The sequence below is a fragment of the Misgurnus anguillicaudatus genome, chromosome 9 (assembly GCF_027580225.2).
Source record: "Misgurnus anguillicaudatus chromosome 9, ASM2758022v2, whole genome shotgun sequence".
NCBI lineage: Eukaryota > Metazoa > Chordata > Actinopteri > Cypriniformes > Cobitidae > Misgurnus > Misgurnus anguillicaudatus.
In genome coordinates, this window is record NC_073345.2 from 19,032,613 (window position 1) to 19,059,714 (window position 27,102).

General features: G+C 38.7%; 1 protein-coding gene across 6 annotated transcripts in view; it reads left to right on the plus strand.

The window, feature by feature from the left end:
- igsf9bb (immunoglobulin superfamily, member 9Bb) overlaps window positions 1-27,102 on the plus strand; it is a 115,890-nt gene extending 88,788 nt beyond the window's left edge. For 3 of the 6 annotated variants that reach the window (XM_055179323.2, XM_055179324.2, XM_055179328.2), the window contains exons 13-21: window positions 2,721-2,896; window positions 3,722-3,948; window positions 4,325-4,409; window positions 6,367-6,528; window positions 6,733-6,778; window positions 13,114-13,200; window positions 17,911-19,524; window positions 23,588-23,715; window positions 23,881-27,102. In XM_055179323.2, the coding sequence (XP_055035298.2) occupies window positions 2,721-2,896; window positions 3,722-3,948; window positions 4,325-4,409; window positions 6,367-6,528; window positions 6,733-6,778; window positions 13,114-13,200; window positions 17,911-19,524; window positions 23,588-23,715; window positions 23,881-24,095 (2,740 nt within the window). In that variant the 3' untranslated portion in view covers window positions 24,096-27,102. Of the gene's footprint in view, window positions 1-2,720; window positions 2,897-3,721; window positions 3,949-4,324; window positions 4,410-6,366; window positions 6,529-6,732; window positions 6,779-13,113; window positions 13,201-17,910; window positions 19,525-20,530; window positions 20,577-23,587; window positions 23,719-23,880 lie in introns of those variants that run through there. The other 3 variants (XM_055179325.2, XM_055179326.2, XM_055179327.2) reach the window with 2 other exon arrangements.

Here is a 27,102-nt window from a genome sequence, read left to right on the forward strand (position 1 = left end):
GGAATTTGGCGTATGTATTGCACGATTTTTACCCTTCGTGCTATTTATACACAACTCTGTGAGACTGGGTTCGATAGTATCTAATGTCTGTGATGAGATATTCCATCCAAACAGTATGACAAAGTCATCTTTTGTTCACAAACAAACACACACATAGAGATAAAATTAATAATGTGCAGACTTTGTCTTGTGCCTCCCTCAGACAGTTTTTGTATATTTGAACCGTAGAAAGAGGCCAAGAATGTAAGTATTCACAGCAATTAAAAGTTTGCATCAGACTTTACATTATTTCTTGTTTGGGAAGACAACATTCACAGTTTTAAAAGGTCAAAGGCTGCTCCAGTGCTTTGCGAATGCCTAACAGGAAATTCTTGCTTCTGGCTGACGCATCTCCTCCGCCTCTGTCTCATCTCATGCCGGTGCTTCTGCATCTCTGTGACCCTGCTGCCTCTCCTGCGCTGTTTTGTGCGATATTCACCTGGAATATCATCATTCTATAGCTCTCTGTTCTCCAGTCTCTATAGAATGGCACATGCTGTGCAATAACCTCTGTTCGTTTGTTTGTTTCGGTAAGTACGAGCGCAGATATCTCAAGTATTTTCTTTTAAAAGTGCAAGCAAAAGCAAATAATTCGAGTTTATTCGTGGATTTTAAAGGAAACAGTTTAGAATATATTTCAGCAGAGTCACACCAGGTTACAGATGGTTGCAGTGTTTTTGTAGGTGAATAGGTTTAGCCTGTCAAGACTCCTGGGAGACAGATCTGAGGCATTTTCCATCTACATATAGCCGTGAAATATAGTTTAGAGGCACACACAGCTGTCACATGAAGAAAAGAGGACGGTGTAGGCATTTTGCAGGATGGCGGAAAGCAGATGTTTTATATGTATATATATATATATATATATATATATATATATATATACATACATATACACTCACCTAAAGGATTATTAGGAACACTTGTTCAATTTCTCATTAATGTGATTATCTAATCAACCAATCACATGGCAGTTGCTTCAATGCATTTAGGGGTGTGGTTCTGGTCAAGACAATCTCCTGAACTCCAAACTGAAAGTCAGAATGGGAAAGAAAGGTGATTTAAGGAATTTTGAGCGTGGCATGGTTGTTGGTGCCAGACAGGCCGGTCTGAGTATTTCACAATCTGCTCAGTTACTGGGATTTTCACACACATCCATTTCTAAGGTTAACAAAGAATGGTGTAAAAAGAGAAAAACATCCAGTATGCAACAGTCCTGTGGGCGAAAATGCCTTGTTGATGAGAATTGGCCGACTGATTCAAGCTGATAGAAGAGCAACTTTGACTGAATAACCACTCGTTACAACCGAGGTATGCAGCAAAGCATTTGTGAAGTCACAACACGCACAACCTTGAGGCGGATGTGCTACAACAGCAGAAGACCCCACCGGTGCCACTCATCTCCACTACAAATAGGAAAAAGAGGCTACAATTTGCACAAACTCACCAAAATTGGACAGTTGAAGACTGGAAAAATGTTTCCTGGTCTGATGAATCTCATTTTCTGTTGAGACATTCAGATGGTAGAGTCAGAATTTGGCGTAAACAGAATGAGAACATGGATCCATCATGCCTTGTTACCACTGTGCGGCTGGTGGTGATGGTGTAATGGTGAGGTGATGTTTTTTTGGCACACTTTAGGCCCCTTAGTGCAAATTGGGCATCGTTTAAATGCCACAGCCTACCTGAGCATTGTTTCTGACCATGTCCATCCCTTTATGACCACCATGTACCCATCCTCTGATGGCTACTCCCAGCAGGATGATGCACCATATCACAAAGCTCAAATCATTTCAAATTGGGTTTTTAGAACATGACAATGAGTTCACTGCTCGAAGGAACAACTTGTCTACATATGGCTAAAGTATAAGGAAAACATGTTAATCCTTTTCCAAGATAGATTGTCATTTTCTGCTGGTCTGATGTGTCCACCACAGGTGCTCGATGTCCGGTGTGACTCATGCTTTAAAGGTTGCGTACGAATGGTCTTTAAAGGTGACCCGTGTGTGATTTAACAACAGCTCCCATCAGCCTCATTGACGCAAATACTTGGCGTGCTACTGCTACTTCCCGTGAACTTCTAGGAGAGGTTGCTGGGTTACTGTGAATAACACAGATCTCGAGGGCCCGGAAACTCTCACCTTGGAAGGGGATAAAGGAAATGATCAATTATATTTACAATGAAATATTATGACTCATACCAATTCACAAGTTCATTGTAATGCAATTCTTGAATAGAAGTGACTCTTAAGCGAATTAGCGTGCTGGCGGGTGATTTAGGCTCTACTTATGGTCTACAGTCTTGTGGTCTTCACTGAAAGTTTATTAGATTCCCTTAAGCTTAGAAGGTGAGCATAGAGCTTTATTGGTCAAATTTGTCAAAATCAAATCCGCGCATCAATAATTTATGAGTGTTTATGCTGTTCAAATGATAAGACGTAATGCTAGAAACCCTAAAGTCAATTTTTTAACTCTCAGTGTACACACAAACTGATAACTGTATGTTTTCGTGTCACTTGATACTTTGCTTACAAAAATATGCATTTTACACAATTTTCTCAGATAGTTCAATATTATTGGATATCACCAAGTACTAACACAGTCCCCACATCAGTGAGCAACATTGTAATCATTATCCGATCTTGAAGATGTTTCTTTGTTTCAATGTGTGCTTTCTGCAGGGTGAAGAGGGAACAGTTAGGACCGCATGACTGGCTGTCCACGCCTGTGCCCAGCGGGCAGCACTGGCTCCTGGTGAATAGCCTGGAGCCCGAGACGGCCTACCAATTTAGCGTCCTGGCCCAGAACAAGCTGGGGACGGGGCCCTTCAGCGAGGTCGTCACTGTGAACACACTAGGTTGGCAAAGATTTAAAAATTTTGTAGTTTAAGCAAGATTGATTCACACATAGCCTATTTAATCGTTCATCTCGTTAAAGATATTATGCAATACACAATGTTTTAAATTATATACAATTGTTTTCCCCAGACGAATGTTTTTAGCAGCAAGAAAGCGAAATCCTTTTTAAAATGGCATATTTTTTTTCCAGATATTCAATACTGTGAAAAGGTCTAAGACCACCATGTCACCTTTAGATTTTTTGCAATGATATAGTATATGTAATTATGTCTTATGTCTCTTTACAAGATTACAATCAGAAATGACTGGAAATTTGTATGCAGTATTAAAAACTATTTAATAAAATTATAAGCTAAAGTGTCAAGTATTTAGTGTGACCTCCCCTTATACTTGAACAACAGCAAGAACCTGCAGGCTCTCTTAAACCTAAATGAATTGAAACCCTATTTTCTAATTCTAATATAATGACTTCAGTACTTTAGTCTCCTCAAAAGAGTTCAAAGAGTTTAAGAGGGGTCACACAAAATAATGAATTTTGCCTGTAGAAGCCATTTTGTTTTGTAAATTATTCTGTATACATATTTCCTGTATTTTGTCTGTATCTTAATAAAGAGAGCGAAACATTAATAATGGATGGTCATTAAAACTTTACTAAACAACAAGCTGGTGGTGGCCCTAGACTTTTGCATAGTACTGTAAAGTTAATTTGTCATCAATTTCTCAAAAGCTAGGGCCAGTTGTGCAGCCCAACGGTAACGTTAGGTCCCCTTTAGCGACCAATGACCCTCATTGATTCTTGTAACACTCTGTTTTGTTTCCTTTAGTATTTCCTAAAAGTACCCCAGAACCACTGGTGCTGCTTACCCCACCACGGTGCCTCACAGCCAACCGGACACAGCAGGGAGTCCTACTCACATGGATCCCTCCAGCCAATCACACGTCGCCAATTGATCACTACATCATGGAGTTTCGCCTTGGGGAGAAATGGGATGTTCTTGATGATGCAATCCCTGCTGGAGAGACCGAGCTTTTGGCTAGAGACCTTATTCAGGTATGACTGTGGTCAACATGAGACTGACTGGACCCTAAACGTATTCATTGAGAAAGCAACTGGCTGTACATTATCTCACGTATTACACGGCTGGTTGCCACATGAGTAAATAACTGGCACAAAATATTAGCTCATTTGTGACAAATTCATGTTGGCACGAGAAAAGGGTCAAGTTGTGTGATACATTAAACCTATAAATAGTACTGGTCATGGTGACTCACAGTACCCAGATGACTCGTTGTTATATCAGGGGACAACAGACCTCGAAATGTCACAGCTGACCTATCAGAATCAAGTATTCCAGAAAGATATGTAATAATACACTTTAGCCATTTGAAATAAAATTTTGCTTGACATTTCTGTGAATTTTCCACAGGAGGCCTGGTATGAGTTCAGAGTTATGGCAGTTATGGAAGATCTTATCAGTGAGCCCAGTAATATTGTTGGAGTCTCCAGCACAGGTCTGTGCCCACACTTACTTCACATGATGATGTCATCTACTGTACTGTGAACTCTGGATTAGTGATAGTTTGTTTGGGCTCTGCTGCCATCTGCAGTATTTCACGTGAATTACACCAATTTTTTATGGAGTAAATATCAATTGTTTGGGAAATGCAAAGATAATGTTCAGATATACAATATGTTGGATGGATTGTGTAAATACTTGTAAGTCTGAATACTGTCTACTACTGCTGAGCAATATTTATTTTTTACTCAATTAACCTTGTCTTTTAAATGTATGATAGTATAAAAAGAGGTCCCAGACACTTAAAGGGATAGTTCACCCAAAAATGAAAATAATGTCATTAAAAACTTGTTACAAACTCGTAAGACCTCCGTTCATCTTCAGAAACACAGTTTAAGATGTTTTAGATTTAGTTCGAGAGCTTGTTGAACCTTCATTGAAAATCTATGTACGGTATACTGTCCATGTCCAGAAAGGTAATAAAAACATCATCAAAGTAGTCCATGTGACATCCGTGGGTCAGTGAGAATGTGTTGAAGCATCCAAAATACATTTTGGTCCAAAAATGACAACTTTATTCAGCATTGTCTTCTCTTCCGCGTCTGTTGTGAAGCGCATGTGTGAGACTAAAGTCACGTGACTGCAGTGACGTGGATGACGAGTTTTTTTGTGCGTCTCCCTCAGACTGTAAACGAAGCCCGGCGCACAAAAATAATAATAATAATAAAACAGCTGGGGCGCACCAGATAACACGTCAGCCAAGTCGTACGCCATCTGCATCACTGCAGTCACATGACTTTAGTCTCACACATGCGTTTCTCAACAGACGCTGAAGAGAAGACAATGCTGAATAAAGTCGTCATTTTGGTTATTTTTGGACCAAAATGTATTTTCGATGCTTCAACACATTCTAACTGACCCACTGTAACATGGACTACTTGATGATGTTTTTATTACCTTTCTGGACATGGACAGTATACCGTTCAAAGATTTTCAATGAACGGTCAACAAGCTCTCGGACTATATAAAACATCTTAAAACCGTGTTTCCGAAGATGAACGGAGGTCTTACGAGTTTGGAACGACATGAGTCATTAATGACATCATTTTTAGATGAACTCTCCCTTTAAATTTTGCGGTTTATGTTCACTATTATCATGCGAGTATTAATTTTTTGTACATGATGGGATATTGGATATAGTTCTGATCTTATCTATTCTGTTATTTTTAGGGCTGCCTAATGATTAGTTGTGAAAGAATAAAAGTTTTTGTTTACATAATATATATGTGTGTGTGTGTGTGTGTGTGTGTGTACTGTGTATAATAATTATGTACATGTTAATACACACACATGCATGTATATATTTAAGAAATATTGCTTGCGTATATAAATTTTTATATTTAAATATAATTTATATTATATTATTATATTTATTTATTTATTTATTTATTATATAAATCTTTTTTTTCTTAAAACTATACATGCATGTGTGTGTATTTTTATATACATAATTATTATACACAGTACACCCACATATATGATGTAAACAAACACTTTTATTCTGCAAACGATTAGTTGCGACTGATCGTTAGACAGCCCTAGTTATTTTACAACCATTAACTGAATGACAAACAGCCCTACAATAGTTAATCCACTAAATAAATAGTCTATACACTCCAATCCGAATCTGAGTCACTACTTGAAGTCAAAATAAACTTGATGCTGGCATTTAATGCTCTGTTTTCATTTCTCAAAGTATCCCACTGTGATTTTTGAATCTCATTTTGAATTTCTTTGACCCCAGAGATAAGGTTTCATAATATACCAATCATTTAAATTGATCTTCTTTGCAATTGAATCATTCAGAGTCAGCTGTAAGGTTAATTGTATTGCACACACACAGAGTAAAAGAGCTCATGTGTGCTGATGGTGAGTCTGTTTGTGTTTTTCAGAGTACTTTCCGCCTCCCGAGGTGCCAGAAGAGGGTCTGGCTCGGCCGGTAGTGGCAGGCATTGTGGCCACCATCTGTTTTCTGGCAGCAGCGATCCTCTTCAGCACGCTTGCAGTTTGCTTCGTCAACAAACAGAGACGCCGCAAGCTGAAGAGGAGACGAGGTCAGCATAGATCAAAAATATCCTCTCATCCAACCCTAACAGATATACCTTAAAAGTCTAAAACTGTTCAAATAGTGATCAACACCTGGGTTTTGAATGGCATGAACCGTGAATAATTGTATCGCCATTGGTCATATCTTCATGAAATGTCGTCCATGGCTACTCTAATAACTTATTTCTTCTCTCTCGGTTTCTCTTTGACAGATCCCCCTCTGTCTGTAACACATTGTAGAAAAAGCGTGGAGACTCCGTGAGTATATGTGTTCCTCCTCAGTTCATTCAGATGCACATAGTGTAGCGTGCAGCGTAAATCACTGCGTCTGACACACACACCCTCTCGTTTAAAGCTCTGTTTAAATGGCACAATAAATGATGTAAAGTGATTACACATTATATACTGTAGTGTGTTTGCCGTACAGGTATGTTTATTCATATCATGACAGTCTTAAGGGCTAGAGAGTCAGGTTTGTAGCCCAAAGGTTGCCGGTTTGATTCTCACATCCGGCAGGAAACAACTAAAGTGCCCTTGAGCAAGGCATCTTACCACCAGTTGGCCACTGCTCCAGGTGTGTGCGTGTCTGTTTGTGGGTTCATAAGTTGCAGTGCGTGTGTTCACTGCTCACTGAAAGGGTTAAATGCAGAGGTCACATTTCGAGTATGAGTTACCATACTTGACAGTCATGTCACTTTCACGCACTATACAGAATAAAACAGCAACCTGGAGGGAAGTATAAAGATTTTGGGTTATTCACTATAATAATGGCATACAAGAGTACTTTCTTGCTAAAGAGCACCTATTATGTTGCTAAAAACAACATTATTTTGTGTATTTGGTGTAATACAATGATAATACGTGGTTTATGGTTCTAAACATTTTTATTAAACATACCGTACATTATTGTTGCTCATCTATACCCTGAAACCATAGACTGTAAAAAAAGATGGACGACACCCGTTCGCTCTCTTCCATTGGTGAAAACAAGTGAAGCTGTCAGTGTCCCGATACGGCGCTGACATCTTGAGTCTGTGCAGTAGCGATTTCGGGACCAGTCCTGCACAGTAGTGAGCAGGAAGTAAAGCCGCAAAAGCAAGGCCCCGCCCTCGCTCTCGTAGAATGCGCATATCAAAGCTGTCAATCATGCTATAACTGAGCATTAAATAACTAACTTAAAACAAACTTATTTTAAAAACAAACACTTGAATTTACATCAGCGTGATAAAAAGTACAGTAAATGACAGAAACCAGCTTCGGAAAAAAGATAATTGAAGTGTAATTATATTGTTTATGTGGTCTCAAGTCCCATTGAATAACATGTGGGAGGCGGGGTTTATAACCTATACTGGGACCAGTCACTGGGGGGCGATCGAGACGTTTTGGCTTCACTTTTCAGGGCTTGTGCGGCACGCTTGCCTGAAGCGCGTTGATTTTGTACAAAACTCATCAATCTGAAAAGCGCTGTGTCCCTGATTGGCCAGCTCACTGGTTCCCAAAGTTTTTCAGTGTGCGGCCCCCCTTGTGTACGGTGCATTCCTTCGCGGCCCCCCAAAGAAAATTTGTGACAAAAAACTGTTCTTAAACTCAACAATTTAATAGAAAAAAACATTAAATTATGCAAAAAAGTAGGGCTTTTGGTTAGTAGCCTTATTTTTTAGGTTTAACTACACAGAATTCATGATAAATTAATGTATTTCATAAAATGTCATAAAACTGGGGCCCCCTGGCACCATCTCGCAGCCCCCAGTTTGAAAACCACTGGGCCAGCTAACCAGAATGTTGTGATTGGCCTGAATACCTCTGACGTCAGCCAACAATGTTTCCTTACCATGTTTGAAAGATTAGCTTCTTATGCAATGCTGAGAGGAGTTAATATCATCTTTTCTCGTATCAATATGAGCCGAATCTGATTCAGAAAATTCAGATGACCAAATTAATTGATCAACTTAACCTGCGCGGCTTAAGCAGAAAGTAACAGATTGGTAAGATAAGGATACTAAAACATTAAAACCATATCTGCATTTGTGATCCTAGAAACAATAAGCGCTACTCTACACTGCTCAAACTTTTCGTTTGAATCATAGTTTAGTCAGAAGTATATTTTTTAAATATGAAAACATAAACTACTTACAGGCTGTGAGTCCAAAGCGGGAAGAATTTTGATAATGACCATCGTGTCCAGGTTAGCAGGCCAAGAAAGTAAACTGTTGCCTGCAGTCCGTGTGTTTGTTGTGGTCCAAGAAAATTTACAGCAACACCAAAGATTTTTTTTACCTTAAAATAACGTTTCCCCAAAAGTTTCACTCGTTCATCCACTCGAAACAGGGTGAACGGCACTTTCACATTTGCTTTGCAGCCCTCTATCGGCCAAAACCGCACTAAAGAAGTTTCCAACCATTGGGTCGCGGTCCTGTAGTTCGAGTGAAAACTACAAAAACTTGCTTTACAGCAGAGGAGCATCCTGCAGGCTGTGGGTGGAGCATACTCGGCAGGTACCTATAAAAGAAAGATACCATTACCTAGCGTTCATGCAGCTTTTCAATTGTCATCATGGCGGAGCCTGCAAAGAAAAGGAAGGGAGGAGGCGAAGAAAAGAAAAGTAAGCTAAATTATTTACAACAGTGGTAATTGACAATTCCGCTTCCAACCTGTAGGGGGAGCAAAGAGCAAAAACCTCTTTAGTGTTGCTTTAAGTTGTAAATGATAACTCGTGCCATTGTTCACTTTGGGATTTGTACCTTTTGCATATTGTTAACATGTACTAATACACACTTATGGGGATCGCACACCGGCCGTGCAGCTCAGTGCCGAGTCGCGTCTAGGACAAGTCGGAGGTATTGTAAACCGGAAGTGCACATTAAATAGCGCGAGCTTCGTCATATAGCATCTACTTCAAAATGCAAAATATACGTTAGCAGCCAATGTTAATCGTTAATGATTTGGGACACATATGATGTTATGTAATGTTAAACTATGTGAGTGGCGCTGTGTGGCGCGACAGGGATTTGAGCAACTTCCTGAGTCGCACCTGGCGGCGCCGGTGTGCGTATACTCATAGAAAACAATGTGTTTGATTTTTTTTAGAACGGCGCAGCGCTGCGATCCCCTTTACACACCAAAGGAAATGTAAAAATGGGATTTGGATAATTGGTGAAAATTTCTCATACAACATTGTACCAGAAAATACCCAGGTCTGTTATGTCCGAAAATTAAAAAAGCAAATCCATGCACACTGTAATGACTGATATTACCCAGAAATCATTGCAAAAGGGAGGATGTTAGTGATGCTTCATTGAAATAATGAATTAAAGAGCAACTATCCTCCGATTCATGTTTTTGCATTTCCTTTGGTGTGTAAGTGTGTGTTGGTGGGTGTTGGCGATATGCAAAAGGTACAAACCCCGAAGAAAACGATGACGTATCGTCTTCAATGTGAATCTCCTTTCTTGAACTACAACAAACACACGGATTGTAGGCAACAGTTTACTTCCTGGGATTGGTGATGTAAACAAGACCGACATTATCATAATTCCTCCCGCCTCGGGCTCAGCCTGTAAGTCAACTCCTGTTAGCATTGCATTGTGAGCGAATCTTTCAAACATGGTAAGGAGCATCACATTTCTGGCTGACATCAGAGGTATTCAGGCCAATCACAACGTACAGATTAGCTGGCCAATCAGGAACACAGAGCTTTTCAAATTGATGAGTTTTGTACAAAATCAATGCGTTTGAGGAAGGGAGGTTATCTGCTACAAAAATGTACGTTATGTGGAAAATAATGTGTTTTTAACCAGTAACCACGCAAACACATTGTATACCAAATACATAAAATAACATTGTTTTTAGCAAGAAATAGGTAATATATTGGAAACATTACATGAAAAAATGAATGGGGAAAAGCTGTAATTCAAGGAGTTGCAGTATTTTGACGATTCTTAATGTTTATCGGTCCCTTCCATACTTTTTGCTCTGCTCTGAAATATGTATATAACTAAAACAGTACATACTTTGGGCATAGCATAAGTAGACAAATCGCTACGCAGCAAAATCTCTTGATGGACTTTTCAAAATGAGGGAGATTTAGTTATTAGCATAAGTCATTTGGATATAGGCCTAATGGCTTTCCACACAATCTCACCTGTACAGCTGTTTGTCTTTCTCTGCACATTTATCTCTAAAGAGACACTTGCACTAGAAAGCATGCAAAGCAAGAAAACAACAAATATGAAATATTGGATTGAAGTCTGTTTTCATAGCAGTTGTTGTCTGCACAGAATGGCACAGATACTATAAGAGTGAGGAGAGGTTGCATAGCTGCTTGTGAGTTTCCATGACAACAATCAGCCAATGAAAAGAGTGGAATGGTTTGCTTGGTTTGGTGTGTATAATGTATGCATGGCTCTATAAATGAAATTCATCTGGAAATATGGATGGATTACATAATAAGGTGTATGTTATAAACACTGTTAAAGAAACAGAAGGTAATGTGATACTAAAGCTCCCACATTTACTCCCATTTTTTTTTTGTGGATTGGGAATCAGTCTGGAGCTGTCAATACAATATTATATTGACATCTAGATTATGATGTGACAATATTGAAAATTGCTATGTTAATCAAAACTGTGATCTTTCACCATCTTACTTCTCTTTGTCAACTTTTCCAAGTACAAACTTTTTAAAATACGTTTATGTCTAAAAAAATACTTTTAGTGCAGATCAGGAATTGCGCAATAAGGAAGTTGTTTTTCTCTATGAGCAATATTTATCGGCCCTTTACCATGAGAAACTGACTCACTGTCTTGTCTCTACTTTCTAAGGTGACATCTAATTTGCATTACTGTTAAAAAGTAAAAAAAAAAACATTCAAAAAGTATACCTTTGTACCTAAAGAGTTTATATTAGTAGCTCAGAGGTGCAAACTGATACCAAATAATGCATATTAGTACCTCAAAGGTACATATTGGTACTTCATAGGTACCAAATGTATGCATATCTGAACATAATGGTACATATGACCGTTTTAAAGGGTACTGCCCCAGTGAAAGCTTGGGACCATTTTCTGGCCATTATTTCTGACAGTGTAGTATTTAATATTTTAATTAAGAGAAACAATTAATAACAAACTTAATCTTTCTTGTTACATATTTTTATCCAATTCACATGGATTTTCTCCTCTAATGCTTAAAACAGTGATCACTTATTTGATGTTTCAGACTGGCAAGTTAGTTTAGAATTTGGTTTTGAACAGACAGAAGCTATATACAGTAAAAGGGCTCCTTTCTGCTAAATATACTATAAATGTTTGATCTGAATGGTATATAGTTTACCGAAAAATGCCAATTCTGTCATGATTTACCTACCCTTGTGTTGTTCCAAACTTCTACATATTCTATAAATTGTTCTGCTTAATACAAAGAAAGATATTTTGAAGAATGTTTGTAACCAAGCAGATCTGGGGCACCATTGACTGCCAAAGTAGAAAAAAAGAGTTCTATGGAAGTAAATGGTGCCCCAGATCTGTTCATTAACATTTTCAAAATATCTTAATTTGTGTTAAGTAGAACAAAGACATACAGGTTTTGTTGAGGGTAAGTAATGACAAAATTTTCATTTCTCTGTAAACTATCCCTTTAACCCTTTAAATGGCGCAGCCCTTTTTGAGTGGGGGTGGTGAAAAGGTGATGTACACCTTTAAATTAATATAACTTTTTTTGGTCTAGAAGCCTAATTTTGGTCATTTTAAAGAAGACACTTTAACGTTTTTTACGGAAGTGTCTGGAGGTGAAAATATAATTTTTTTATAGCAGTTTACATTTATTTGTAATAAATAAAAAAATGCAATATAGTATTATTTTTAATAAATAATAACAATATATAGTTTGTCTTGATAGATTAACATTTACATGAAAAAAATATTAAACTTAGGTGTCCAGCTCACGGGACAGCGCCAGGTAACGGGTTTTAAGGATAACATTTCAAGTACTTAGTCCTACTACATTCATAACAATGTAAGACAAAATGGATTACTGTAGCTTTACTATGATGTCATAATGGCTTCCACACCTATAACAGTTTAATATGCTGCTTTTATAAAGCCCTTGCATTTTTATTTCATGATGACTAATGCTGTCATATGGAGTGCATTTCTAGTAATGTATTTATAGATCTTTATTTTCTAATGAAACAGCTGCTTATCCAGTTTTGTATTGATGCCAAGTACGAACTAGCTTTTCATAAGAGTAACTTTATTTTATCCTTAAAATCCATATCCTTCTACACATACGTTCTACCCATATCAAACCAAGAAGGCTGCGAAAAGAAGCTGCATGGTTGGCCTTACAATACGTCGTGATGTACAGTATAATGAACTGTATTTTGCAATATGAGGAAGTTTGAGGAAATGTCCAGTGCCCTTGATCATGATCATCTCTTGACTCTTTTAGCTCTTGTACTCTCTCACTTTTGTCTCTCTCCATGTCATGTTATTTTCCTCCTGCTGTGTTGGTTTTATGGAAAGCAGCCTCATTAATGGCCAACATGACCCTTCCCCATCCCACCCCTTCCATTTTTATTGTGTTTCCTGCCACAGGAGTCCTCTTACCCCACTGCCTGGCATTGAACCCTACTTTGAAGGGCAGGAGAGGAGCAGCTACAGGCCCCCGCCCTCCAGTCCTCTGTGAGTGCCTGCACCTTGTTCAGCAGTGTGCACTGCCTTATGTCGCATGCATCTCATGTGCGCTGCTGGGCACGGTTATCTTGGCAGGCTGTGGACCCATGCGCTGTACACACAGGAGACACAAATTTTAAGACCATGCCACCTGTTGCACCCTGCCTGACTCACACACTTGTTCCTAGGCCTAGGCAAACTATTTTACATTTATTTTCTGATTCATAAAAATATAAATCGCTTTCTGTAGATATAAAATAAAATAGGAAGTCCGAGTTCTTTAATGCACATACTGTAGTATGAAAGCCTAGTGGGCAAGCAGGGCATATGCTCCTATTTTTATAGGGCATAAAATTACAATTCATATACCATAAAGTCCTCTAAAACAATTTGATATTTTCATGAAACAAATGACTCTCACATTCATATAATGGTTTCCCTCATTTTGTGTATTTTACTGAAAAACAAGCCGCATATGAGTTTGAAATGGGGTAAGGGTGAGTAATTAAAGACTTTATTTTTGGGTGAAGTTGTTTCTATTCCACAATTTCCTAATTCCAAAAATCACGTTACTTAAGAAAAAGTTGTCTAAATAGCTATTTTGAGGTGAACTTCAGTTTTGAGGTTTTGAAGTTAATTTAATTATGTCCAGCAGAGGGCGACACAGCACATTGATTTGATGATAAGGCAGTACTGGTAATAAAAGGCATAGAAACACTGTGAGGTCACAGCAATGCATCACAGATTGTCATTTTCATAATGCTTGCTAGGTAATGAAGCAAGCACTGATGTTTCATAACTATTACTAGGAATAAACCTCTCTCAGTAAAACTCCATTACCTCAAACCATTACATGGCTGAACCATCATAATGAAATCATTCAGCTGGTGTTTAAGATCAGATCATGAGTATGATTTTGGCTTGTCAGTTTCCTTCCCAGTTTCTTCTTGCTCATAGTGGGTCTCACTGGGTGGTCTGCTGCTTTTCACCTTTCACCCCTGTCTGACATTTAGTATGTTTCTTTCAGGTTCATATTTGCAGTGGTTACCTCAGAACAAAAATAATATATCAGCACTTTTTTGTACCCATTTTGAACATGTACTTCAACTCTTCTGTGAACACAAAAGGTGTCTTTTTTTCAGGTTGTTACAATTAACATTGACTGCTTTTTAAGTTTTGAAAGTTTTTTTCCAAGTTTCAAACACACAAATAAAGTATCATTAATGTACCACCCATGTTTTAGTGTATAGCAGTGGTCTCCAACATGTTGCCCACGGGCACCAGGTTTCCCGCACAGAGTCTGTGAGTTGCCCGCCAAAGCACATTCTATTAATAGCCTAAATTTTAATCATTATTTATTATATTTTTATATTAGCTTGGCTTCTTTTATGTATTTAAACAATGATAAAACAAGTCAAATAAAATAAACAGGTGAAACAAAAAAGTTTTCAGGAAACTATATCAAAAAAGTAGCACTCCATATATTTTTCCAGAAAGGTTTTATCCATTGTGGTAGCCCTTGCTCACAAAAATGTTGGAGACCCCTGGTGAATAGGATTGTCTTATAGTCATCTGACATCTAGTCTAAAAATGCTGCTTCTTTTATGAAGTCACAAATTAAAGCTAAATCAAATGTCAAGATGTTCATTAAATAATGTTTGTAGTTGTATTTGAAATATGGTACAAACATTTTTAAATAAAAAAAAGTTTTTAAATAGCCTACTTAATTGTACTATTACATTTGCTCCAGTCTCTGTTGATTGTAATATATTCCCAATATATTCTTGTTTTATTTTGTGTGTGCAGAAGATTTTTTTTCTTTTTTTGGGAAATTTGGAAAAAAACATTTTTATTTTTTACACACTACACTACCAATGAAATTCATTTGCTAATCCTATATTAATAGCTTTAAATGGTTTAAAGATTTAAATGGGAAATGGAATATTAATATATTGACTTAATATGTATTGGATAATATGTATCCTGTAATATGTATTGTGTGTGTATACAGTAGCACTTGACTCATTTATTTTAATTAACAAACAACATTTTGAGGTATATTTATATTTTTATTACAAATAAAGATTTAATTTTTAAGTTAAAAATGAAGGTGCGAATGGAAATGCTGCATAGGCCTGGCCTTAATCACCCCATAATATTTGTTTCAGATTTCTTCCTCCCAAGCATCTGAACCACTGCCTGTATGTCACCAACACACCCTTGCACACAAGAGGTTAAGCTTTCAGCAACTGGGAATTCTGCGTGCACATTGCTTATTGTTTATTTATTCTTTTCTTGGTTGATTTGAGCTATATATATATATATATATATATATATATATATATATATATATATATATATATATATATATATATATATATATATATATATCGTAAAGGTTATAAATTCGTATTGCTACAGTTATTATATTGTGAAGCCAGACTTTATGCATTTTTGTGTTGTTACTTGAAATTGCCTTTGCAGTATCTGATACAAGAAGCTTAGGCTTTTCATCTGTGCCAAAAAGTGCTTCAAAGCTGTTTATTGTATTAATTGTGGTATTGTAATGCCTGACAATTATTCTTGAGGTTGTAACGTTTGTTATAAAGGATTTTTAAATCTGAACTGGCAAAAATGAAACAAATATTTCATTTTCAATTCTTGTACTTGATTCGAGTATCAGTTTAAAGTCTGATACAGTCCTGGTCAGAGTAAATATGAGCAATGATGACAAAAAAATCTGCATTGTTTATTATAGTGTAAATCATTCAATAAAATAAAAAAATCAAAACTTTCATTGAAGCAAAAAAAGTAAAACTATTGAATTGGTGGGAATCTCTTTATAAAATGTATCTCTAAACAATGCATTTTGTTCCAACCGCCGCCTTTGCTCATATATACCAAGCATGCCATAAATTCAGACCAGGCTTGTATCTGTCTGACAGTGATCTGGAAGCCCTTATCTTTCAATACTTGATCGACTGATAATGTAAAAGCTAATACAACACTGAACATTTGATGTATAATCACTTATCCAAAACACATTTTCTAAATGAAAGCACAAAGAACTCGGCTTTAAAGTTGTGTTTATGTATTTCAATAGTTTTGTTATAGAAGTGCAGGTTGTATTTCTTAACTATATATTGAAATGGTGTTATGCATTTGTAAGATCTGTGAGAACAATCTTGAGATTGTTTTGCTACAAGAGTCTGTGTTGTGTGTGGCAGGAGACAAGCTTGCCTAATAGTACACTATATCATCATTGCTTAGAGCAAGCACAGCGTCATTGTACCTGAATGGTGGTCATCAGTAGACAGTTGCCGTGGAAACCTAGCTTCGTCACAGCAGCCATTACAGGCGAAAGTGCATGCTGTTATGATTCAGCAAAAACAAAGCTTCAGCCATTACATGTACATTTGAATTTTAAATAAAATATTAAATCTGACATCTCTTGGTTTTCTCTCTTGTTTACTGGACTACACTTGTTATTTCTTGTTGTTTGGTCACAGGAATACTCTCTTTGTCCAACACTTGGACTCAGTCAACATTTGCGATGATTAAGTAAATTGTTTTAAGATAAATGATAAATGTACTGTTGACATAACACAATTTATTTAATCCAACAAAAGGCAACAATAGTGTTAAAAACCAAACTAGTATTAGTTATATTTTATCAGTGGTGACTGGAGAGTATAAGGCCTTAACAAGAATGAGTTATGACAAGATATATCCAGAAAGAAGAGGGAAACACAAATAGCTTATTCATCTAAACGTTCTGTATTTCTAGGTTAAGTACTATTCAGATATTTTTAAATAATCTGATTCATTCATCTATTAAAAAATATTACATTTCCCCATAATATGTAAATGAACATACCAGAAAATAACAGGTCATAGATTACATTGTGACCTTTAAGTAAATAGGCTACTATAAATAATTTCACTGATCATTATGATAAATGCTCCACGCACACAATAAACAAGGATAAACAGGGAAGGGTATACTAATAGTATAAACTCAAGGTTAAGTAAATAAGTTAAAATAGTACGGAGTGAAGTGCACAACTGTAGCCATATTAGGTGGTTCTTGGGGGTGATATACATCTGGGCTGAAAGCTGAGAGATTGTTTATTAGACCCTTGCTAGGTGTATTTAATGAGCAGTGTGTATTAATACAAAAGGGCCATCATTTAATCTGATTTGAAATAAAAACTTCATATTCTGAATTCGTAATTAAACTACACTGTCAAAAAAATGGTTATAATATGTTCCCTCACAATGTGCTACCACTGGGGCGGTACCCTTGCAAATAGCTTTGGACAAAGAGTTCATATTTGTATCTCAAAGGTACATATTGGTACCAAATATATACATATCTGTACCTAATGGTAAATATTAGAACCTTTTTAAAGGGTACTGTCCCAGCCAGTTACGGCTGAGGTACATATTTTGCACAGTTTTTTTACAGTGTGGTGATAATGTGGTACAATAAGCATATTGTCGATCTGAGATTGTCAGAGAACCTACCACAGTAGGCAGTCTGTTTTAAATCCCAGTTTTTGTTTCCCACTGTCAAATAACTGAAGTCTTTCGGCTAGCGATGAAACATTGCCTAGAGCTTTTAGACAAAACATTTTGGACAAAAGCTTTTTCAGAAATAACCTTAAATTACTTTCACATTTACTTATTCTTAAATGTTCGTCTTTTTTATTTTCATAGATCATCTGGAAAGTTAAGTCCAGAGAGTGTCTGCTCCATGGGACCACCTTCAGAGTCTTCAGAGGATGGTTCACGAGCTAAGAAGAGTCCTGCCAAGGAAAAGGAACTGTCCTTATACAAGAAGACCAAGAGAGCAATAATTAGCAAGAAATACAGTGTCTCGAAACATGAGGCAGAGGCCACCACACCTATTGAATTGATCAGCCGTGGTCCGGATGGTCGATTTGTCATGGATCCAACAGATATGGAGAGTCCAGTTAAGGCACGGCGCATTGAGGGCTTTCCATTCGTGGAGGAGTCTGACCTGTACCCTGAATTTCGACAGTCAGATGATGAGAATGATGATCCGGGGCCGATGCCACCTATGATGGCTACCCTCAGACCCCATCATATCTCCCCCATCTCCTCAAGCCAGGACTCTTACTTGCAGCCCCCTGCCTACAGTCCTCGCTTCCAGAGGCCCATGGAAGGTTTGACTATCATGGAGACCAGTCGGCTCCAGGCTACAGGACAGATCCGTGGTGCTCCTCACTTCCGAGCTTTTTCCCATGGCCAGTTCTACAGCTATTTGGGCAGTCCTGGGGAACCTGAGCCTCCACCTCCTTTCTACATGCCAGAAACCAGCCCACTCAGCTCAGTAATGTCTTCACCACCTTATCACTTCGAAGGCCCGTTTGGACATCCCGCCATCCCAGAGGAAGTTGGTGAGGGAGAGATTCAGCATTATGCAGTCTCTGGCTACACCCTTCCCTTGGCACACCCTTCCTCACGCTCTCCAGACATCTGGCAGCGACCTGAATTCTCATTTGCCACAATTGAGGGCCCTCATTTTATTTTTCCACCCCCGCACCCTTTGCATTTTCATCCAGAACCTCCCCTTCCTCCCCCTCTTGTTCTTCCTCCTAGTGCCCTCCAGGTATCTCCTTACCCTGGTATCCTGCAGCTGGAGGCCCCAAAGAGCCGCCCAGGCAAGTCTCCCAGCAAGGTCAAGCCTCAGGGCCTTCCAGCCAAGCGTTTACCTATGCAAGAGGCACAGAGTCTAGGGCAGCTAAGACACACAAGCCACGGTATGGGTGTACCGGTATTGCCTTACCCTGACCCAGTGTCTCACATGGTTGGCCCAAGCTCATTGGGAAGCCTGGACACCCGATGGTACGAGCTGACACCAAGGCTTAGCCCCAGGCAGCCCCGAAGGATGGAACCCAGCATGGTTGTTCTCCAGCCATCCCGCCTCTCACCTCTAACCCAGAGCCCCATTAGCTCTCACGAAGGCTCACCAGAGATTGTAGTGCGACCCAGGCCCCGCCCCAATGTCATTCAACCGCAGATTCCTCCTGAGATGTCTGAGATCACCCTCCAACCTCCTTCTTCTGTTAGCTTCTCTAAGGGGTCCTCTCCCTCCTCGTCTCCCGCTCAAGGCCAAGGCAGCCGAAGAGCAAGTCCCAGCTACCGATCCCACATGGCGTATGCCACCTCAGCAACAAGCTATCCGTCACAGTCCCCTTCACCTCCTGTAGAAAGCAGCAACATTTTTGGGCAGATGCCAACCCAGAGGAGGACTGAGGAGGAGATTCTTCCGTCAGAACCCTCTCCACCACAGTTATCAGCTTCAGGGTAGGTGCAAAAGGTTTATAGCGTGTGGACCAACAGATCACGTATCATCCGGCCTGTTAGTGTAACATCTAAAACCTTTCTGGGGTCTCAGTGCAGCAATAACCACAAATCTTTTTGAACTTATTTTGGTCTAAAGCTACAGTTTGCTTACATGTAAAGGGCAAACAATGTTTGGTGCTTGTCTTAAAATTAGTTTAAGCAAATTCATGCTTTCATAGATACACTGCCCCAGTTGGCTTGCATTATTCAAAACCATTCAAAACCATTTTCTACATAAGTTACAAGGCGTGCGCTATAGTTTTCTATGCCACTAATGCTGCTTTTCATGTCAAACATCCAATTTCATTCATGAGGTCTGTGAAGCACTTTAAGACACTTGTCTTAGATGAAAAGTGGTTGTGGCGTCACAGTTTCCAAGTCGAGACTTGATGAATTATTTGCTTCACAGACATGGTGACAGACCTTTTAGGGCTACGTGTCTGGAGAAGTTTCATTTAAAGTCAGTTGAAAATGCAATGACGAAGCCCCTAAAAAGCCTGGAATCAAAGGGACATCACCACAGGATCTCAGCTGTTCCATTCACTATCATGCTTTACCCTGCCTTTCACCCAACAGGAGGAACCCCACATGTGCAATACAATTGACCAATCCCAGTCCAAACGAAGCCCACTGTTTTCACTAACTCCAGGCTTTTTAGGACGACTTACAGTATGTATGATGTGGAGGATGAGGTTTGTGTGATCGTTACAGCAGGCACAGGACTCCTCTCCTGTTCCAAAGTAACCTGACCGCATGATTGCCTTTTCCACACTTTCCCCCTCTCTCCCGCCTCCTGTCACCCAGGTCAACCTAGCTCTGACTGCCAGGGGGAGGCTTGTTGGGCGAATCGTGTTGCAGGGACTGTCTGCTCTCATCTGTTGCAATGTCCTCATCATCTTAATTAGGGCATTTGGTCAATCTTGATGACTCCTCGAGTCTTACCTGCTTTGTTTTTGATTGATCTCAGCTATCTGGGCAGCGTTGTTGTGACCAGGTCCTCTACACCGCAATAGGTAAGGGTTGGATCCATGTCTGAAAGGGGGGGGCAGCAGGTGGGGCTTTTATTCACCTCGTCCTTTAAAGGGGAATACAAGTCTTTGGGTCTTGCTTTTCTTTTCTTTCCTTTTACATTTATTTTGAGGTAGTCTCACATTTTAGTTCTGCAGTCTTGAAGCCTATATGCATTCTGGTATTAGTATGCATATGTAAGTTTCCCAATAATATGAAATCCAGCATATATCATTTGGTCAACAACACATCCTCATGCTTGAGACGCAATTGGGATGCTTACCATTGTTAATATTAAGATAAAACTTTCTTTTTTTTATTAAAATAATAGTTAAATGATTGTTTGTGGCAAATGATGATGCTTAACCTAGAAATAGGTGACCCGTCATTAGGGGCCGTCTCAAGCAGGAGACTCAGTTGCATGTTATACTTCATTTTGGGTAGGTGCTCTTTATTACAAGTTCAAGTGATTTTAAAGCCATGGACCACCTTGTATGATCAAGTCCAACATTTACAGTATAAATATTTTAGCACTTTTAATGTATTATCAGCGTTGATCTAATGTAAACACACTGTGTGCACTTGTAAGTTTGGACTGCAGAACCGTTCACAATTGCATTTCACAATCACGCAGAGCAAGTTATCTTCCAAAACACCTAATGCACTTCCTTCACAATGGAGAAAGTACTATTGGCACCAGGAAACAATCTTTGACCTTATGAAGTGCTTTTCCTGAGTATTCCCCTTTAAAGTTCTGTTCCATGTGCAAAATGCCATGCATGCCATTGCTAAATATTGCTCTTCAGTTGAAAAACCAACAAATATCTGAGTAAATTCTTGTTACATTTGTCGTCCAAGTGCTTCGTTTTATTTTTCATTATGTGACTGTTCCCAAGTAGCCATTTCCCCCTCCCGCCATCTCTCCCCCTGTCAGCATGGTGAAGCCCATTGTAGACAGTATTCATGTCTATGAGCACATTTCTGACAATGCTTTGTCGCTGAGCTGTGATTTCCCCCCTCTACTAATGGCCTTTAATTTCTCTCGGCAGCCACAGCAGAAGGACGGCCCCACTATAATGCTATTTCTGTTATTTTATCGTGCCTCATGAGAGCTGTTGTGTGTACGTGTGTGGTGTGCTGTGTGGGGCAGAGTAAGCGGGCTGCCAGCTTAAGTGCCTCCATACTGTATTCGGATGGGAAGACTGTACATACAGTACCACTTAACTCTTTGAGAATGCATTTATTTTTCTTTATTAAGCATATTAGAGTAAGCTTAGAATTTCCTCAGAATCTATGTCATGATTTCTTAAAGGTCCCGTTCTTTCTGTGTTTTTGAAGCCTTGATTGTGTTAACAGTGCGCAATATAACATGTGTTCATGTTTCACGTGTAAAAACGTGGTATTTTTAACAAAATTTACTGTCCTTGTTTTCACTGTCCTCAAAACGGGCTGATGTCTTCCTTGTTTTATGAAGTCCCTCCTTCAGAAATACGTAACAAGTTCTAATTGTGTAGTTTGTTTAGTGTGTTGTGATTCGATAGCAGCTTAGCTTGCCGTTAGCTTAGCTTGCGACTGACGTATTCCTGTGGGCGGAGTTTAGTCAACAAACTGTTCTACTGACGTCATTAAAGCAGGAAGTAGAGGGCTGTAGTTCAAACCAGCCGTTCGCTGTAGGCTTTGAAAGGGGACTTCTGTTTAAAAAAATATCGCCTGGCAGTGAACTTTAAGCTTTATCATTTTACAGGTATTATTTATGCTATAATAGCAACATTACACACTAACTAGGGTTTTAAAATGGGATCAGGAAGAACGTGACCTTTAAAGTTTCGCTTTAAACAGATACAAAATTTTACCATATTGAGTTTTAAAACAAAATATCTTTCATACTTACGTATATATTATAAAATATGACAAATATTTAAGTTTTGTCTAGTGTGTAATCTTTACTCTTTTGGTGCTTTTCCGTTGTATAGTACCCCACGGTTTGGTTTGGTTTGGGTCGGGTCAGCTTACTTTTGGGGGCTTCTCCACTGGGTGCAGTACATAGTACCTGATACTTTTTAGTACCACCTCGGCTGGGGTTCCAAGCGACCCGAGCTGATGCCAAAACGTGACGTGAAAACACTGTAGATCACTGATTGGTCTTAGAGAATCGTCACTACCAGCGCCATCGCTATAATGTAAAAGATTAGCTTTACCTTCATGCTAGCTTGCGCTGTCTCTATAAACCTGTTGTCACGTGTGCTTTGCTGTAAGTTCCCAAAACATCCACAGGTTGTGAATCACGAACACCGTAACAGTTTTTTTCCAGACTTGCAGTTTGTGGCGGCACATTCGCAAACGCGCATGTTCCATATATGCTTAAATGCAACTTAAATGAGGCTCAGCAGAGCACGTCAACTGACACAACAAATGTTTGTACAGAAACTGTCATTTGAGACAAAGGGTAGCGATCAATGCGATGTGCAAACATCTATTTGTGGTTGTCTATTTTAATTTTGTGGCTGACTGAGAAATTAATTAATGTATGGGAATGTACAATGACGCTCTCACTTGTATGATGTCTCAGCAGTAGGCAGCGCAAATATAACGACACGTATATAATCCCTCCCACTCCGAAGTGATACTAAACTCAATGAAAAAGCTAACCAAGCCAAAGTGAGGTGAGCTGGCCCGACCTGACCCAGGCCAAGCTGTGGGGTGCTATGCAATGCAAAAGTGCCATTTATTTTTTGGTTTACTAAATCAAAGTTTCATGTCATTTTGAGGTAGAGCCCTTAAATCTAAATCTAAAGTAAACTTCTCTTTTTTCACTATCAAATTTATCAGGTTAAATAAACTTGGTTCAGACCATTTGGGTGTATTGGATTTGCGCAGTAGGTAATCTGAATTAGCAGCAGTAATTTGAGCAAGGCCATGTGGTCACTACTGTGACCGGTATAACACACATGGCGTCTCACAGCTCCACCAGTGCCCTGTGTGATGGTTCTGCTTCTTTTTGCCCCCCCCCATGCAGAAAACGTCGAGGTGCATCAAGTGGCTCTGCAGGGTCTGAGAGGATAGAAGCACTCAGATATCAACGAGTGAAAAAAGTCAAGAAAGTCGGAGTCAACAATAACAACTCCAAGAGCAGACAAAAGACGGGTGAGGACCAGGATTCATGCACTGAATTTCTTCAATTGTAAATAAATGAGCTCAGCACATGTTTAGTATGGCTCACTGTGTCTCTCTGCCTGAGGAGCAAAGTGTGATTGTTTTACTGATTTTGGTTTTATGAAGGAAAGTATCCCTATATATCTCTGTAAACAGGTGTACCCGCCTCTCAGACCCAGCAGCCCCACACCTCTCAGGTCCTCCAGCCAGAAGAAGCTCTCTACCTCCGCAAGAAGAAGAAAAAGCTGACCCGCCAGGACCCGTACACCCGCTTCTCCGCTCTGCTGTACCGCCGTCCGCCCCAAGAAGACCAGAAGGCCATTTTGGCAAGCATGGACACGGCAGACCCAGACCATGCCACTCTTCTCTAAAGTCCAAAAGAGAACAGGCCGCCCTCTCTGAGCTCCTTACACCATCTTTATGTCCACACCTGACTCCAATGGTTGACTTTCTTTACTCTTACTAAGTCACAACATAATGCTGGTCGAAGGCGTTCCAGCAAGGTTTTGCTACAGTCCATATACCTCACATTTGAATGGGTTGGTATTTAGCAGCTTTAAAGAGGATTTCGTTTCTCATTACATGGTTGTCAAGCCTCTCTTTTATTCTGCAGGCATGTCAATAATATCTCGTGGTTGATCACAGGGTTAGTACAGATATACCTCAGATTCACCTAAAGCTTAGCAGCTCAAACACAGATCGGATTTTTTTATTCAGAACTTACCACAATGCACATCTTTAACATATTTGCGTTAACCATACAAGATGGATGTGGATTCAAATTTGCATTCGACATAATGTCCTTTATTTATATTCGCACCATAATTATGGTAAAGGTAGTACACGTGTACAAAATAAGCATTGTGTGAGTGGATGTAAGTGCGTGTCTATAATTTCTCCCTGAGGAATATGATGAAATTACAATGGTTTTATATTACAGGAAATTATATCAATTCTCTTTTACAAAGCACAATGATTCATGTATCTGCTAAGGCTGTAGCGAAGACAGATGTAGGGGTATGGCAGCCATTTGAGAAACCATTAAAATATTCATTTCTATTTTTCTTTTTTGATAAACATAGAAGATCTTTTGAACAAGCACTGGAGCAAAACCTTGTTGACCGCTGCACCGTATATATATATCTCTTTTTTATATATATAAAGCTAACCTCACTTCTCTTGGTTTTCAAGTCCTATTTAAAATGTACTATAGTAATGCCAAAAATACTACAGCTTCCTAATCAATAAGACAATATGTGTACTGTACTGTGAGGAGGATAGGATTTTGTGCCATAATATACTATAGTATTTTTGTCATTTACAATGCGATGCCCCCTTACTTTTAAAAAGGCAGCCTTAAACGGGCTCACATTCATAAGATTTGTTTCTGTTTCACTAAACAAAACTGAAATTTACTGCCTTTGTGGGCTACTGTAGAGCCTTTTGTTTTTTTGGTCTCTCTCCTCTGTCAAGATCTCTTTGGGATGAGAGGGCTATTCCCAGCGGCCAAAGGTTTCTATTGTGTTTCTATCATCCAACGGTGCTTCTTTTCTACAGATAGACATGTATTTTCACTGTCTTACCAGACATAACTATACATATAGTGTGCTAGCCATTGTCAAAGGGGGACATTATGGCCGTCAGGAGACCAGTGGCATGATCTGTATGTCTTATAACTTCTACAGATGTACATTCAGCTCAACGGTGGGCTTGTACGTTTGAAAATGTCTCAAATATGTGGCTGAACGGTGGACTTTTATCAAGTGGGTTATTATGACTTTATAGTGCGTGGTTCCCTCCCAGTGGCCAACCTCCACATTATAGGCATTTTACCAGCCTATACGTAAGGTGCTATCAAACTTATGAAGTCTTCAGAGTGTACTAATATTAATATTGCTTTATGTGATCTTCCGGCAGATAATGGCTGCTGCTTATCTCCTGAACACCTCAGTATTGGATGTTTTAGGATTTTAATACCATCCTGCATCTGTTATTGATAAGCCTTCCGCTGTCTGCTGTGATATCTTGTGAGGTCATCAGACGATATATCAACATTCATACTTGATTGTATCTGTGTGCTGAACGTTAGCATCGGGTTTGTGTTTTTAGCTGTGGAGTTGTTAAAGGGAAGCTATGTGAAAACTGGCACACACATGCGATGATGATTTTGTTACAGTCGCGATGTACTGTAATCTCCGCTTATATGAGACCAGCGCATTAAGTGCTCCTTTTTAAGTATCATCATTTTTTTTTTGCCTTGGATCAAGTGAATTGATTTTTAAGAATGACGCCATCTTCATTCAGCTTGTAGAGATTTTATTTTGCATTGTGGTATGAGAGCTGTTCAGACCCTCCAACCATTTGTGTGTTGCGTGAATCGATGGCTTGAAATTTCGAGCGCAGACTTGATTCGTGTACTTGTTGTTTCATTTGTAATTCAAGTAACCACATTAGATGAGACCTACTTACTAAAGTTAGGTATTTTATGTGTGTGCAACAACACACTATTAGATAGATAGAGACAACTGATGTTGTAGATGTGCTGAAGTATTTTTGATCCATTTCACTGGCAAATATGGTGCTTTCTAAAAAGATATATAACTATTTAATTACCTTAATATTGTGTTCTTTTTTATTTCAAGCTTCATACGAAAGAGTAATATCAAAATGAATATCCAAAATGCTAGGAATGTACTGTAATATTTGTAAATATATATAATATAATAGCATATATTGCACAATGTATTATAAAATTTTAGTAATTTTGAATAAATTGGCCAATATATGCACTCATCGTAATATATTGATAGAAAACATATTGTCATATTTTGGATTCAGTTTCTAATGCTATCGTCTGTTCGGTTTTTCACGATGGCTGGAATGCATGAGAGCATTTTTGAGCCAAGAGAGCTTAACGTGTCAGTCCATGTTGAATTCACCTTCACTTTAAATTTGCAACTTTTTTTTTTTTAAAGAGCTAACAGTGGAAAGTTTGAATCTGGGAAAGCTGTCTAAAGCTACAAGATTATCAGTCTAGCTTGAATTCAACATTGCGGGTGACTTTGTAGCATCAATTGTTGAACAGATTGTCTGGCTTTAATGAGCTGTATTGAGATTTTGGGAGGTTATTAGTGCTAACTTGATTTGGATCATAGGCAATGTAAAATGAGATTTATTGTACGATTGTTGCATTTCAGTAGCATTATAGATATGGTAGAGATTCATTCAGGCATTAGTTTCATTATTTATTTTATTGTACCAATTTTTATATCTACGAATTAAAACTTATTACTTTTGTCAATACATCTCAAGATACGCATTTTTCCATTTCATTTCATTTTTAAGGTGCATAATTTTTAATAAAAGCATCTTAGTAAA